This window comes from Oncorhynchus masou, chromosome 9, assembly GCF_036934945.1.
Source record: "Oncorhynchus masou masou isolate Uvic2021 chromosome 9, UVic_Omas_1.1, whole genome shotgun sequence".
In the NCBI taxonomy this organism is placed as follows: domain Eukaryota; kingdom Metazoa; phylum Chordata; class Actinopteri; order Salmoniformes; family Salmonidae; genus Oncorhynchus; species Oncorhynchus masou.
The window spans coordinates 77323270-77336530 of record NC_088220.1 but is presented as its reverse complement, the minus strand read 5'-3'; the positions used below and the strand labels follow the sequence as shown (position 1 = coordinate 77336530).

General features: G+C 48.1%; 1 protein-coding gene across 1 annotated transcript in view; it reads left to right on the top strand.

Annotated features, from left to right (window-relative positions):
* The window catches only part of LOC135546641 (roundabout homolog 2-like), a 651734-nt gene that overhangs the window by 542374 nt on the left and 96099 nt on the right, over window positions 1-13261 (top strand). Inside the window, 2 exon segments of the mRNA XM_064975230.1 lie at window positions 8149-8285; window positions 12552-12563. Coding sequence (XP_064831302.1) covers window positions 8149-8285; window positions 12552-12563 — 149 coding nt within the window.

The window sequence follows — 13261 nt, the reverse complement described above, 5'->3', positions numbered from 1 at the left end:
AAGAACCGAAATAAACACATGTTGTATGACGTTATTGTTACATGTTATTCAGTGTGGTCAATATGTTCCCTGCTTGCTGAGTGTGTCCATGCATCGATGGCCAAAACAACATGGCAGTTTTCATTCATATCAATGATCACAATGGGCATCTGTGCCGTTCCTGCACCTCCCTAAACCCCCGCTCCTCCACCCGCCCCCACTCCTCAGTCAAGATATAATGTTCTCTTCGAAGTCTTGTTTTCCATCTCAGCCTGAGGCAGAGTCAGAGAAGGACTGTCTCTAGGCTCCATTAGCTTGTTTGTTTTCCATCAGACAGGCTCATCTCAAATGGCGCTGTGTCATTCCTTTGGAGGCCTCTCTCACTATTCAAACAATAACAGCTTTATTCTCCTCCCCACCTCCACACAACCTGCTCTGCCCTGACTCCCCTGTTTCTCCCCAAAACAAAGCATTTAGTCATGACTCAGTCGAGAGAGAGAGAGAGAGAGAGAGAGAGAGAGAGAGAGAGAGCAGATTAGTTCAGCAGCTGCTGGTGGCACGGGACCATCAGTTCACCTTAGACCTGAGCTGTGGGGCTGTGGTCTCTCTCTTACACACCACATCACTGTTCTCAGGTAGATACAGTATGTAGATATTGAGCTTAAAACTAGACTAGGATTCAGATTTTGGTGTGAAAATGTAGGTAAGAACCTTTTGTCTCTTTTTGACTCTTCAGGTCTCTCTCTCTCTCTCTCTCTCTCTCTCTCTCTCTGTCTGTGTTTCCCCTCAGTATTTCAGAGTGTCTGAGTGACATACTGGGTACAGACTGTTGTCTGGCTGTCAGACAGCCTTCACACATCCCCAAACCCCTCCCCACACCACCCCGCCAACTCAACACAACACTCACATTGCCATGCTAACCACACCTCCAGAAGCCAGGGCAACTATTCAAACCATCATCCTTCTCTTGTCAACTACCATACAACCCCCACGACTCCCAACCCCTCTCTCTCTCTGTGTATCTTTCTCTCTTTGTCTCTCTTTCTCAAACACGCAGCACCTCTCAGTTCAGCCTGTCAGATACCTCAAGCCACAGGTTTGGGATCAGAGGACAGCCTGACTAAATACATGCAGACAGTGTTTTTTTAAATTTATTTTTCTAAATGTGATGACACCCCCAGCTCCAGATCCAGTCATGTAAATCCCCCCCATCTCTAGTCATGTAAATCCCCCCAGCTCCAGTCATGTAAATCCCCCCAGCTCCAGTCATGTAAACCCCCCCATCCAAGTTCCAGTCATGTAAATCCCCCCCATCCCCAGCTCCAGTCATGTAAGGGTAGCCTAGTAGTTAGCGTGTTGGACAAGTAACCGAAAGGCTGCAATTTCAAACCCCCGAGTTGACAAAGTACAAATCTGTCGTTCTCCCCCTGAACAGGCAGTTAACCCTTTGTTCCTAGGCCGTCATTGAAAATAAGAATTTGTTCTTAACTGACTTGCCTAGTTAAATAAATGTAAAATAAATTTAAAAAAATCCCCCCAGCTCCAGTCATGTAAATCCCCCCCCAGCTCCAGTCATGTAAATCCCCCCATCCCCAGCTTCAGTCAAGTAAATCCCCCATCCCCAGCTCCAGTCATGTAAATCCCCCCCAGCTCCAGTCATGTAAATCCCCTCCACCCCAGCTCCAGTCATGCAAATCCCCCCATCCCCAGCTTCAGTCAAATAAATCCCTCCCACCCCAGCTCCAGTCATGTAAATCCCCCCAGCTCCAGTTATGTAATTCCCCCAGCTCCAGTCATGTAAATTCCCCCATCCCCAGTTCCAGTCATGTAAATCCCCTCCACCCCAGCTCCAGTCATGTAAATCCCCCCCAGCTCCAGTCATGTAAATCCCCTCCACCCCAGCTCCAGTCATGCAAATCCCCCCATCCCCAGCTTCAGTCAAATAAATCCCTCCCACCCCAGCTCCAGTCATGTAAATCCCCCCCAGCTCCTGTTATGTAATTCACCCCAGCTCCAGTCATGTAAATTCCCCCATCCCCAGTTCCAGTCATGTAAATCCCCTCCACCCCAGCTCCAGTCATGTAAATCCCCCCCAGCTCCAGTCATGTAAATCCCCCCAGCTCCAGTAAAGTAAATCCCCCCATCCCCAGTTCCAGTCATGCAAATCCCTCCCACCCCAGCTCCAGTCATGTAAATCCCCCCAGCTCCAGTTATGTAAATCCCCCCAGCTCCAGTCATGTAAATCCCCTCCACCCCAGCTCCAGTCATGTAAATCCGCCCCATCCCCAGTTCCAGTCATGTAAATCCCCCCCACCCCAGCTCCAGTCATGTAAACCCCCCCCAACCCCAGCTCCAGTCATGTAAATACCCGCCAGCTCCAGTCATGTAAATCCCCTCCACCCCAGCTCCAGTCATGTAAATACCCGCCAGCTCCAGTCATGTAAATCCCCCCCAACCCCAGCTCCAGTCATGTAAATCCCCTCCACCCCAGCTCCAGTCATGTAAATCCGCCCCATCCCCAGTTCCAGTCATGTAAATCCCCCCCACCCCAGCTCCAGTCATGTAAACCCCCCAACCCCAGCTCCAGTCATGTAAATACCCGCCAGCTCCAGTCATGTAAATCCCCTCCACCCCAGCTCCAGTCATGTAAATACCCGCCAGCTCCAGTCATGTAAATCCCCTCCACCCCAGCTCCAGTCATGTAAATACCCGCCAGCTCCAGTCATGTAAATCCCCCCATCCCCAGCTCCAGTCATGTAAATCCTCCCCATCCCCAGTTCCAGTCATGTAAATCCCCCCACCCCAGCTCCAGTCATGTAAAGCCCCCCCCATCCCCAGCTCCAGTCATGTAAACCAGCCCCCCCCCATCCCCAGCTCCAGTCATGTAAATCCTCCCCATCCCCAGTTCCAGTCATGTAAATCCCCCCACCCCAGCTCCAGTCATGTAAATCCCCCCAACCCCAGCTCCAGTCATGTAAATCCCCCCACCCCAGCTCCAGTCATGTAAATACCCCCCCCCCAGTTCCAGTCATGTAAATCCCCCCCCCCCCCACCCCAGCTCCAGTCATGTCAATCCCCCCCCCCCAGCTCCAGTCATGTAAATACCCCCCCCCCCAGTTCCAGTCATGTAAATCCCCCCCCACCCCAGCTCCAGTCATGTAAATACCCCCCCCCAGTTCCAGTCATGTAAATCCCCCCCATCCCCAGCTCCAGTCATGTTAATCCCCCCACCCCAGCTCCAGTCATATAAATCCCCCCACCCATCCCCAGTTCCAGTCATGCAAATCCAGTCATGTAAACCCCCCCCCCCCCACCCAGCTCCAGTCATGTAAATTCCCCCACCCCAGCTCCAGTCATGTAAATCCACCCCCAACTCCAGTCATGTAAATCCCCCACCCCTTCCACACCCAGCTCCAGTCATATAAATCTCCCCCCACCCATATAACCCCCCTCCCATCCCCAGGTCCAGTCATGTAAATCTCCCCCATCCATATAAATCCCCCCTCCCCACCCAGCTCCAGTCATATAAATCTCCCCCACCCCTATAAATCCTCCCACTCCCAACCCCAGCTCCGGTCATGTACATCTCATCCCATCCCTATAAATCCCCCTTCCCACCCTCCCACCCAGCTCCAGTCATGTAAATCTCCCCCCACCCCTATAACCCCCCTCCCATCCCCAGCTCCAGTCACCCCTATAACCCCCCTCCCATCCCCAGCTCCAGTCATGTACATCTCACCTCACCACTATAAATCCCCCCTCCCACCCTCCCATCCCCAGCTCCAGTCATGTAAATCTCCCCCCACCCCTGTAAATCCCCCACCCCTATAACCCCCCTCCCAACCCCAGCTCCAGTCATGTAAATCTCCCCCCACCCCTGTAAATCCCCCACCCCTATAACCCCCCTCCCAACCCCAGCTCCAGTCATGTAAATCCCCCCATCCCCAGCTCCAGTCATGTAAGGGTAGCCAGTTAGCGTGTTGGACAAGTAACCGAAAGGCTGCAATTTCAAACCCCGAGTTGACAAAGTACAAATCTGTCGTTCTCCCCTGAACAGGCAGTTAACCCTTTGTTCCTAGGCCGTCATTGAAAATAAGAATTTGTTCTTAACTGACTTGCCTAGTTAAATAAATGTAAAATAAATTTTAAAAATCCCCCCAGCTCCAGTCATGTAAATCCCCCTCCCAGCTCCAGTCATGTAAATTCCACCCAACCCCAGCTCCAGTCATGTAACCCCCCCATCCCCAGCTCCAGTCATGTAACCCCCCCCCATCCCCAGCTCCAGTCATGTAACCCCCCCCCCATCCCCAGCTTCAGTCAAGTAAGTCCCCCCATCCCCAGCTCCAGTCATGTAAATCCCCACCAGCTCCAGTCATGTAAATCCCCCCCAGCTCCAGTCATGTAAATTCCACCCAACCCCAGCTCCAGTCATGTAACCCCCCCATCCCCAGCTCCAGTCATGTAACCCCCCCCATCCCCAGCTCCAGTCATGTAAATCCCCACCAGCTCCAGTCATGTAAATCCCCCCAGCTCCAGTCATGTAAATCCCCCCAGCTCCAGTCATGTAAATTCCCCCCATCCCCAGCTCCAGTCATGTAAATCCCCCCAGCTCCAGTCATGTAAATCCCCCCAGCTCCAGTCATGTAAATCCCCCAGCTCCAGTCATGTAAATTCCCCCCATCCCCAGCTCCAGTCATGTAAATCCCCCCCAGCTCCAGTCATGTAAATCCCCCCAGCTCCAGTCATGTAAATTCCCCCCATCCCCAGCTCCAGTCATGTAAATCCCCCCAGCTCCAGTCATGTAAATTCCCCCAGTTCCAGTCATGTAAATCCCCACCAGCTCCAGTCATGTAAATCCCCTCCACCCCAGCTCCAGTCATGTAAATCCCCCCCAGCTCCAGTCATGTAAATCCCCCCAGCTCCAGTCAAGTAAATCCCCCCATCCCCAGTTCCAGTAATGCAAATCCCTCCCATCCCAGCTCCAGTCATGTAAATCCCCCCAGCTCCAGTTATGTAAATCCCCCCAGCTCCAGTCATGTAAATCCCCTCCACCCCAGCTCCAGTCATGTAAATCCCCCCCATCCCCAGCTCCAGTCATGTAAATCCTCCCCATCCCCAGTTCCAGTCATGTAACCCCCCCCCCCCCCACCCCAGCTCCAGTCATGTAAAGCCCCCCATCCCCAGCTCCAGTCATGTAAATACCCGCCAGTTCCAGTCATGTAAATCCCCCCCACCCCAGCTCCAGTCATGTACATACCCGCCAGCTCCAGTCATGTACATACCCGCCAGCTCCAGTCATGTAAATACCCCCCAGTTCCAGTCATGTAAATCCCCCCACCCCAGCTCCAGTCATGTAAACCCCCCCCCCCCCATCCCCAGCTCCAGTCATGTAAATACCCCCCCCCCCCCCCAGCTCCAGTCATGTAAATACCCGCCAGCTCCAGTCATGTAAACCCTCCCCCCATCCCCAGCTCCAGTCATGTAAATCCCCCCCCAGTTCCAGTCATGTAAATCCCCCCCCAGTTCCAGTCATGTAAATCCCCCCCCAGTTCCAGTCCCCCCCCCAGTTCCAGTCATGTAAATCCCCCCCCACCCCAGCTCCAGTCATGTACATACCCGCCAGCTCCAGTCATGTAAATACCCACCAGCTCCAGTCATGTAAATACACGCCAGCTCCAGTCATGTAACTACCCGCCAGCTCCAGTCATGTAAATCCCCCCCCAGTTCCAGTCATGTAAATCCCCCCAGTTCCAGTCATGTAAATCCCCCCCCACCCCAGCTCCAGTCATGTAAACCCCCCCATCCCCAGCTCCAGTCATGTAAATACCCGCCAGCTCCAGTCATGTAAACTCCCCCCCCACCCCAGCTCCTGTCATGTAAACCCCCCCCCCCCAGTTCCAGTCATGTAAATCCCCACCCCACCCCAGCTCCAGTAATGTAACCCCCCCCCCAGTTCCAGTCATGTTAATCCCCCCCCACCCCAGCTCCAGTCATATAAATCCCCCACCACCCATCCCCAGTTCCAGTCATGTAAATCCAGTCATGTAACCCCCCCACCCCCAGCTCCAGTCATGTAACCCCCCCCACCCCCAGCTCCAGTCATGTAAATCCCCCCACCCCAGCTCCAGTCATATAAATCCCCCCACCCAGCTCCAGTCATGTAAATCCCCCCACCCCCAGCTCCAGTAATTTAAATCCCCCACCCTTCCCATCCCACCCTCCCATCCCCAGCTTCAGTCATAAATCCCCCCTCCCCCAACTCCAGCTCCAGTCATGTAAATCCCCCACCCCTTCCACACCCAGCTCCAGTCATATAAATCTCCCCCATCCATATAAATCCCCCCTCCCCACCCAGCTCCAGTCATATAAATCTCCCCCACCCCTATAAATCCTCCCACTCCCAACCCCAGCTCCGGTCATGTACATCTCATCCCATCCCTATTAATCCCCTTTCCCACCCTCCCACCCAGCTCCAGTCATGTAAATCTCCCCCCACCCCTATAACCCCCCTCCCATCCCCAGCTCCAGTCATGTACATCTCACCTCACCACTATAACCCCCCCACTCCCAACCCCAGCTCCAGTCATGTAAATCTCCCCCCACCCCTGTAAATCCCCCACCACTATAACCCCCCTCCCAACCCCAGCTCCAGTCATGTAAATCTCCCCCCACCCCTGTAAATCCCCCACCCCTATAACCCCCCTCCCAACCCCAGCTCCAGTCATGTAAATCTCCCCCCACCCCTATAACCCCCCTCCCAACCCCAGCTCCAGTCATGTAAATCTCCCCCCACCCCTATAACCCCCCTCCCAACCCCAGCTCCAGTCATGTAAATCTCCCCCCACCCCTATAACCCCCCTCCCAACCCCAGCTCCAGTCATGTAAATCTCCCCCCACCCCTATAACCCCCTCCCAACCCCAGCTCCAGTCATGTAAATCTCCCCCCACCCCTATAACCCCCCTCCCAACCCCAGCTCCAGTCATGTAAATCTCCCCCCACCCCTATAACCCCCCTCCCAACCCCAGCTCCAGTCATGTAAATCTCCCCCACCCCTATAAACCCTCCCCCTCCTCCACTCCCCAGCTCCAGTCATGTAAATCCCCCCCCCACCCCTATAACCCCCCTCCCAACCCCAGCTCCAGTCATGTAAATCTCCCCCACCCCTATAAACCCTCCCCCTCCTCCACTCCCCAGCTCCAGTCATGTAAGTGATGTAAGCCTTTCTTTATTCTCTGTAGTTAACTATTACAACACAATGGAACTGCTATACTGTACTGAAGGTTATATGTAGTACCACATATGAATTTGTGCTCACACACACACACACATACACACACACACACACACACACACACACACACACACACACACACACACACACACACACACACACACACACACACACACACACACACACACACACACACACACACACACACACACACACACACACACACACACACACACACACACACACACACACACACACACACACACACACACACACACACACACACACACACACACACACACACACACACACACACACACACACACACACACACACACACACACACACACACACACACACACACACACACACACACACACACACACACACACACACACACACACACACACACACACACACACACACACACACACACACACACACACACACACACACACACACACACACACACACACACACACACACACACACACACACACACACACACACACACACACACACCATACATATTGAAGTGGTGTGGGGTTTCCAGCTGATATCAGCCCGCTCTCCGTACCGTGTGTCATTGTTGAATAACTGATCCTCCTTCCTTCCATATCTTCTATGGTCACAATGAGCAGTGTTGTGTCTAAATACGGTTTCCTCTTCAGGAGTGGAACGCTGTATATACGTTCTCATAGATATGGTGGTGAAGGAAAATGTCACATTTAGTTAGTTTATCATAATAATTGCCACAAGGTTTGCACTGATGGGTTCACTCAACACTGTGTATTAGCTTTGGACTCAAAACAATTATTACATTATTTAAAAAAATGCAATGTCAACAGAAGACATTTAATCTGACAGTGTTGTGTGTGTTTTCCAGGTATTCTCATCAGAAGACATTTAATCTGACAGTGTTGTGTGTGTTTTCCAGGTACGAGATCAAGTATGACAAGGAGGACTACCTGCTGAGAGTGAAGAAGGCGTCGGCCAGTGACGAGGGCACCTTCACCTGCCTGGCAGAGAACCGGGTGGGCAAGGTGGAGGCCTCTGCCAGCCTCACCGTCAGAGGTGAGTGAGGACTGTCCACTGGCTCTCACCTCTTTCCCTCTTTCATCCTATAATCCTGAGCAAGTTCAGAATGCCAATCAGAACAGCTTGGCATCTTACAATTGTTTTAGTTTATCAGAAATGGGTATAAGAAAGACATCAATTCTACTTGAAACAGACATACATTTTAAGTTTGTGATAAGTTGTAGTATGACTACTAGAATGACTAGTAGTATGACTAGTAGTATGACTAGTAGAATGACTAGTAGAATGACTAGTAGTATCACTAGTAGTATCACTAGTAGAATGACTAGTAGTATCACTAGTAGAATGACTAGTAGAATGACTAGTAGAATGACTAGTAGAATTACTAGTAGAATGACTAGTAGTATGACTAGTAGTATGACTAGTAGAATGACTAGTAGTATCACTAGTAGAATGACTAGTAGTATGACTAGTAGAATGACAAGTAGAATGACTAGTAGTATGACTAGTAGAATGACTAGTAGTATGACTAGTAGAATGACTAGTAGAATGACTAGTAGTATCACTAGTAGAATGACTAGTAGAATGACTAGTAGTATGACTAGTAGAATGACTAGTAGAATGACTAGTAGTATGACTAGTAGAATGACTAGTAGTATGACTAGTAGTATCACTAGTAGAATGACTGGTAGGATGACTAGTAGGATGACTAGTAGGATGACTAGTTGTATGACTAGTAGAATGACTAGTAGGATGACTAGTAGAATGACTAGTAGTATGACTAGTATAATGACTAGTTGTATGACTAGTAGAATGACTAGTAGTATGACTAGCAGTATCACTAGTAGAATGACTAGTAGGATGACTAGTAGTATGACTAATAGTATGACTAGTAGTATCACTAGTAGAATGACTAGTAGGATGACTAGTAGTGAGACTAGTAGAGTGACTAGTAGAATGACTAGTAGAGTGACTAGTAGTGTGACTAGTAGAATGACTAGTAGAGTGACTAGTAGTGTGACTAGTAGAATGACTAGTGTTGAGACTAGTAGAATGACTAGTAGAATGACTAGTAGTATCACTAGTAGAATGACTAGTAGAATGACTAGTGTTGAGACTAGTTGAATGACTAGTAGTATGACTAGTAGAATGACTAGTGTTGAGAATAGTAGAATGACTAGTAGAATGACTAGTAGAATGACTAGTGTTGGGACTAGTAGAATGACTAGTAGAATGACTAGTAGAATGACTAGTAGAATGACTAGTAGTATGACTAGTAGAATGACTAGTAGAATGACTAATGTTGAGACTAGTAGAATGACTAGTAGAATGACTAGTAGAATGACTAGTGTTGAGACTAGTAGAATGACTACTAGTATGACTAGTAGAATGACTAGTGTTGAGACTAGTAGAATGACTAGTAGAATGACTAGTAGAATGACTAGTGTTGAGACTAGTAGAATGACTAGTAGAATGACTAGTAGTATGACTAGTAGAATGACTAGTAGAATGACTAGTGTTGAGACTAGTAGAATGACTAGTAGAATGACTAGTAGAATGACTAGTGTTGAGACTAGTAGAATGACTAGTAGTATGACTAGTAGAATGACTAGTAGAATGACTAGTAGAATGACTAGTAGTATGACTAGTAGAATGACTAGAAGTATGACTAGTAGAATGACTAGTAGTATGACTAGTAGAATGACTAGTGTTGAGACTAGTAGAATGACTAGTAGAATGACTAGTAGAATGACTAGTAGAATGACTAGTAGTATGACTAGTAGAATGACTAGTTGAATGACTAGTAGAATGACTAGTAGAATGACTTGTAGAATGACTAGTAGTATGACTAGTAGAATGACTAGTGTTGAGACTAGTAGAATGACTAGTAGAATGACTAGTAGAATGACTAGTAGAATGACTAGTGTTGAGACTAGTAGAATGACTAGTAGTATGACTAGTAGAATGACTAGTAGTATGACTAGTAGAATGACTAGTGCTGAGACTAGTAGAATGACTAGTAGAATGACTAGTAGAATGACTAGTGTTGAGACTAGTAGAATGACTAGTAGAATGACTAGTAGTATGACTAGTAGAATGACTAGTGTTGAGACTAGTAGAATGACTAGTAGAATAACTAGTAGAATGACTAGTAGTATGACTAGTAGAATGACTAGTAGTATGACTAGTAGAATGACTAGTAGAATGACTAGTGTTGAGACTAGTAGAATGACTAGTAGTATGACTAGTAGAATGACTAGTAGAATGACTAGTAGAATGACTAGTGTTGAGACTGGTAGAATGACTAGTAGAATGACTAATAGTGTGACTAGTAGAATGACTAGTAGTATGACTAGTAGTATCTCTAGCAGTTTGACTAGTAGAGTGACTAGTAGTGAGACTAGTAGAATGACTAGTAGTGTGACAAGTAGAATGAATAGCGGTGTGACAAGTATTGTGACTAGTTGTATGACTAGTAGAGTGACGAGTACTGTGACTAGTAGTGTGACTAGTAGAGTGACTAGTATTGTGACTAGTATTGTGACTAGTAGAGTGACTGGTAGTGTGACTAGTAGAATGACTAGTAGAATGACTAGTAGAGTGACTAGTAGAATGACTAGTAGTATGACTAGTAGAATGACTAGTAGTATGACTAGTAGAATGACTAGTTTTGAGACTAGTAGAATGACTAGTAGAATGACTAGTAGTATGACTAGTAGAATGACTAGTAGAATGACTAGTAGAATGACTAGTTTTGAGACTAGTATAATGACTAGTAGAATGACTAGTAGTATGACTAGTAGTATGACTAGTAGTATGACTAGTAGTGTGACTCGTAGTATGACTAGTAGTGAGACTAGTAGTCTGACTAGTAGTATGACTAGTAGTGAGACTAGTAATGAGACTAGTGGAATGACTGGTAGTATGGTTGACCTACTATGGAACAGTAGTGTTTCCACAAAGAGTCTCTCATTCAGATAGTGCTGACTGCCACAGCCAAGAAAGACATGTTCTGTCTATGAATCCATTTCATTATTTACACACACAATTTCACACACACACACACTTTCACACACACACACACACACACACACACACACACACACACACACACACACACACACACACACACACACACACACACACACACACACACACACGTATTCACTTCCCCCATGGTGGTTTGTTAGCAATGTTATCCCCTCAGTCACTGAAGCCCTTCCACAGTTAACTGGTCTACACTGCACCACTGCACTGTAGGTGTTGAAGGTTAATCAAAAATATCTCTATCCCTCTTTCTTTCTCTCTCTCTCTCTCTCTCTCTCTCTCTCTCTCTCTCTCTCTCTCGCGCTCTCTCTCTCTCTCTCTCTCTCTCTCTCTCTCTCTCTCTCTCTCTCTCTCTCTCTCTCTCTCTCTCTCCTTTTTTGCCCATGAAATCTCAGACTGTTCAAGGTCCCTGTGGATTGCTTTAACGTCCACAGGACCTGGGGGACACGGGAGGAATAACCTGGGCGTTGACTTCAATGTTCATCCTTTTGACTAGTGGATAATTTGAGCCCTGGTTTCTGAGCCCTGCTCAGTGGGCTGAGTGTAGAATACATGGTGCACAGGTAGAGGTATTCCACAGACACACAGACCAACACGCAGACCGACACGCAGACCGACAGAGAGAGAGAGACTCTCTCCACTAACTCTTCCTTCCTTAATGTCAATATGGTGGTGCTGGGCTCTATCCCTGCATTAAATATGAAGACTGCCTCTTGATTTACCTCTTTCTAGTTTTCTCTCTCTCTCTCTCTCTCTCTCTCTCTCTCTCTCTCTCTCTCTCTCTCTCGCTATCACTCTCTGATGAACACACACACTGCCTTGCTCTGTTCCAAACACACACCACCCTAGGATCTGTAGAATTCATGAATGCAGACAGAGCAGATCCAATAACAAGAACCCTTCAGAGCCCCAATGTTTTCCTGCTCTCATCTGAGTAAGACTATGTTGATGGTACAAGAGCATGGCTTCCCAGAAATACTATTGATCTATTCATTGATCCATTCCACCACAATGAGGTGCTATATTCAGATTGGGCATCCCTGACAGTTCGCTGGAGAGGCTCTGTTACACAGCACACTGTTAAAGCTGTGTTAAAGGTGAATTCCCTTCAATAGGATCTTATCTGTCATGCGTACCCTGTACTAGAACTGTGTACCTCAACACGACATGTCATTCATCCCCCTTATATCTTATGATTTGTTTGACTTTAATTTCCCTATTTGTTTTTCCACCTCTTCATTGTGGTGTGTCCAGCTCGCCCTGTCGGTAAGTACCATCCTGATGACCCCAGTCCATCCTGCATGTTCTCTCCATACACACACCCTCGCTGCCTTGCAGATTGCAACGACCCACACCTTACTGTATTAACACAGATGTTGTATCACTCCGTACCACCCCTTTACCCTAAAACCCTGCTTGTCTATCTCAAATGGTTACAGAGGGGACTTTTTAGTACAGTCATCAGCTTCAGCCTTGCTTGCTTACTAACCTCTCAATGAACTAATCCTTACCTCTCTAGTGTACCGATGTTATGTATCTGTACTATAGTGTGTCTGTCAAAGCCATAGCTGTCTCTAGTCTCCCCTAGCTGTCCCCCCTGGCAGACAGAAATGGGATCTGTATGTCTTGTATTGAGTTGCTTCCTCTGATCTGGGAAATAAAGTCTCAGTAATTGTTGCTGTTCTATTTCCTTTTCACGTGGATCTGGAGGAGACATGAAGTCAGGGCAATTTCAAACTCTTAAACGTGTTATGGCTTCCAGTACAGTAGATGGTTTTGGTAAAAAGTGTCAGTTTGAGCTGTTTGGGTTCTGACATCTGCGAAGAGATGTGGGAGCGAGAGAGAGAGTTGTGTGTAGGGGGAAAGGAGAGAGATGTGTGTAGTGGTAGGGCAGGCAGAGAGAGGAGGGGTTAGGAAGAGGGGTGCGTGTCAGAGCTAGCTTGACTGGGAGAAGGAACCCTGAC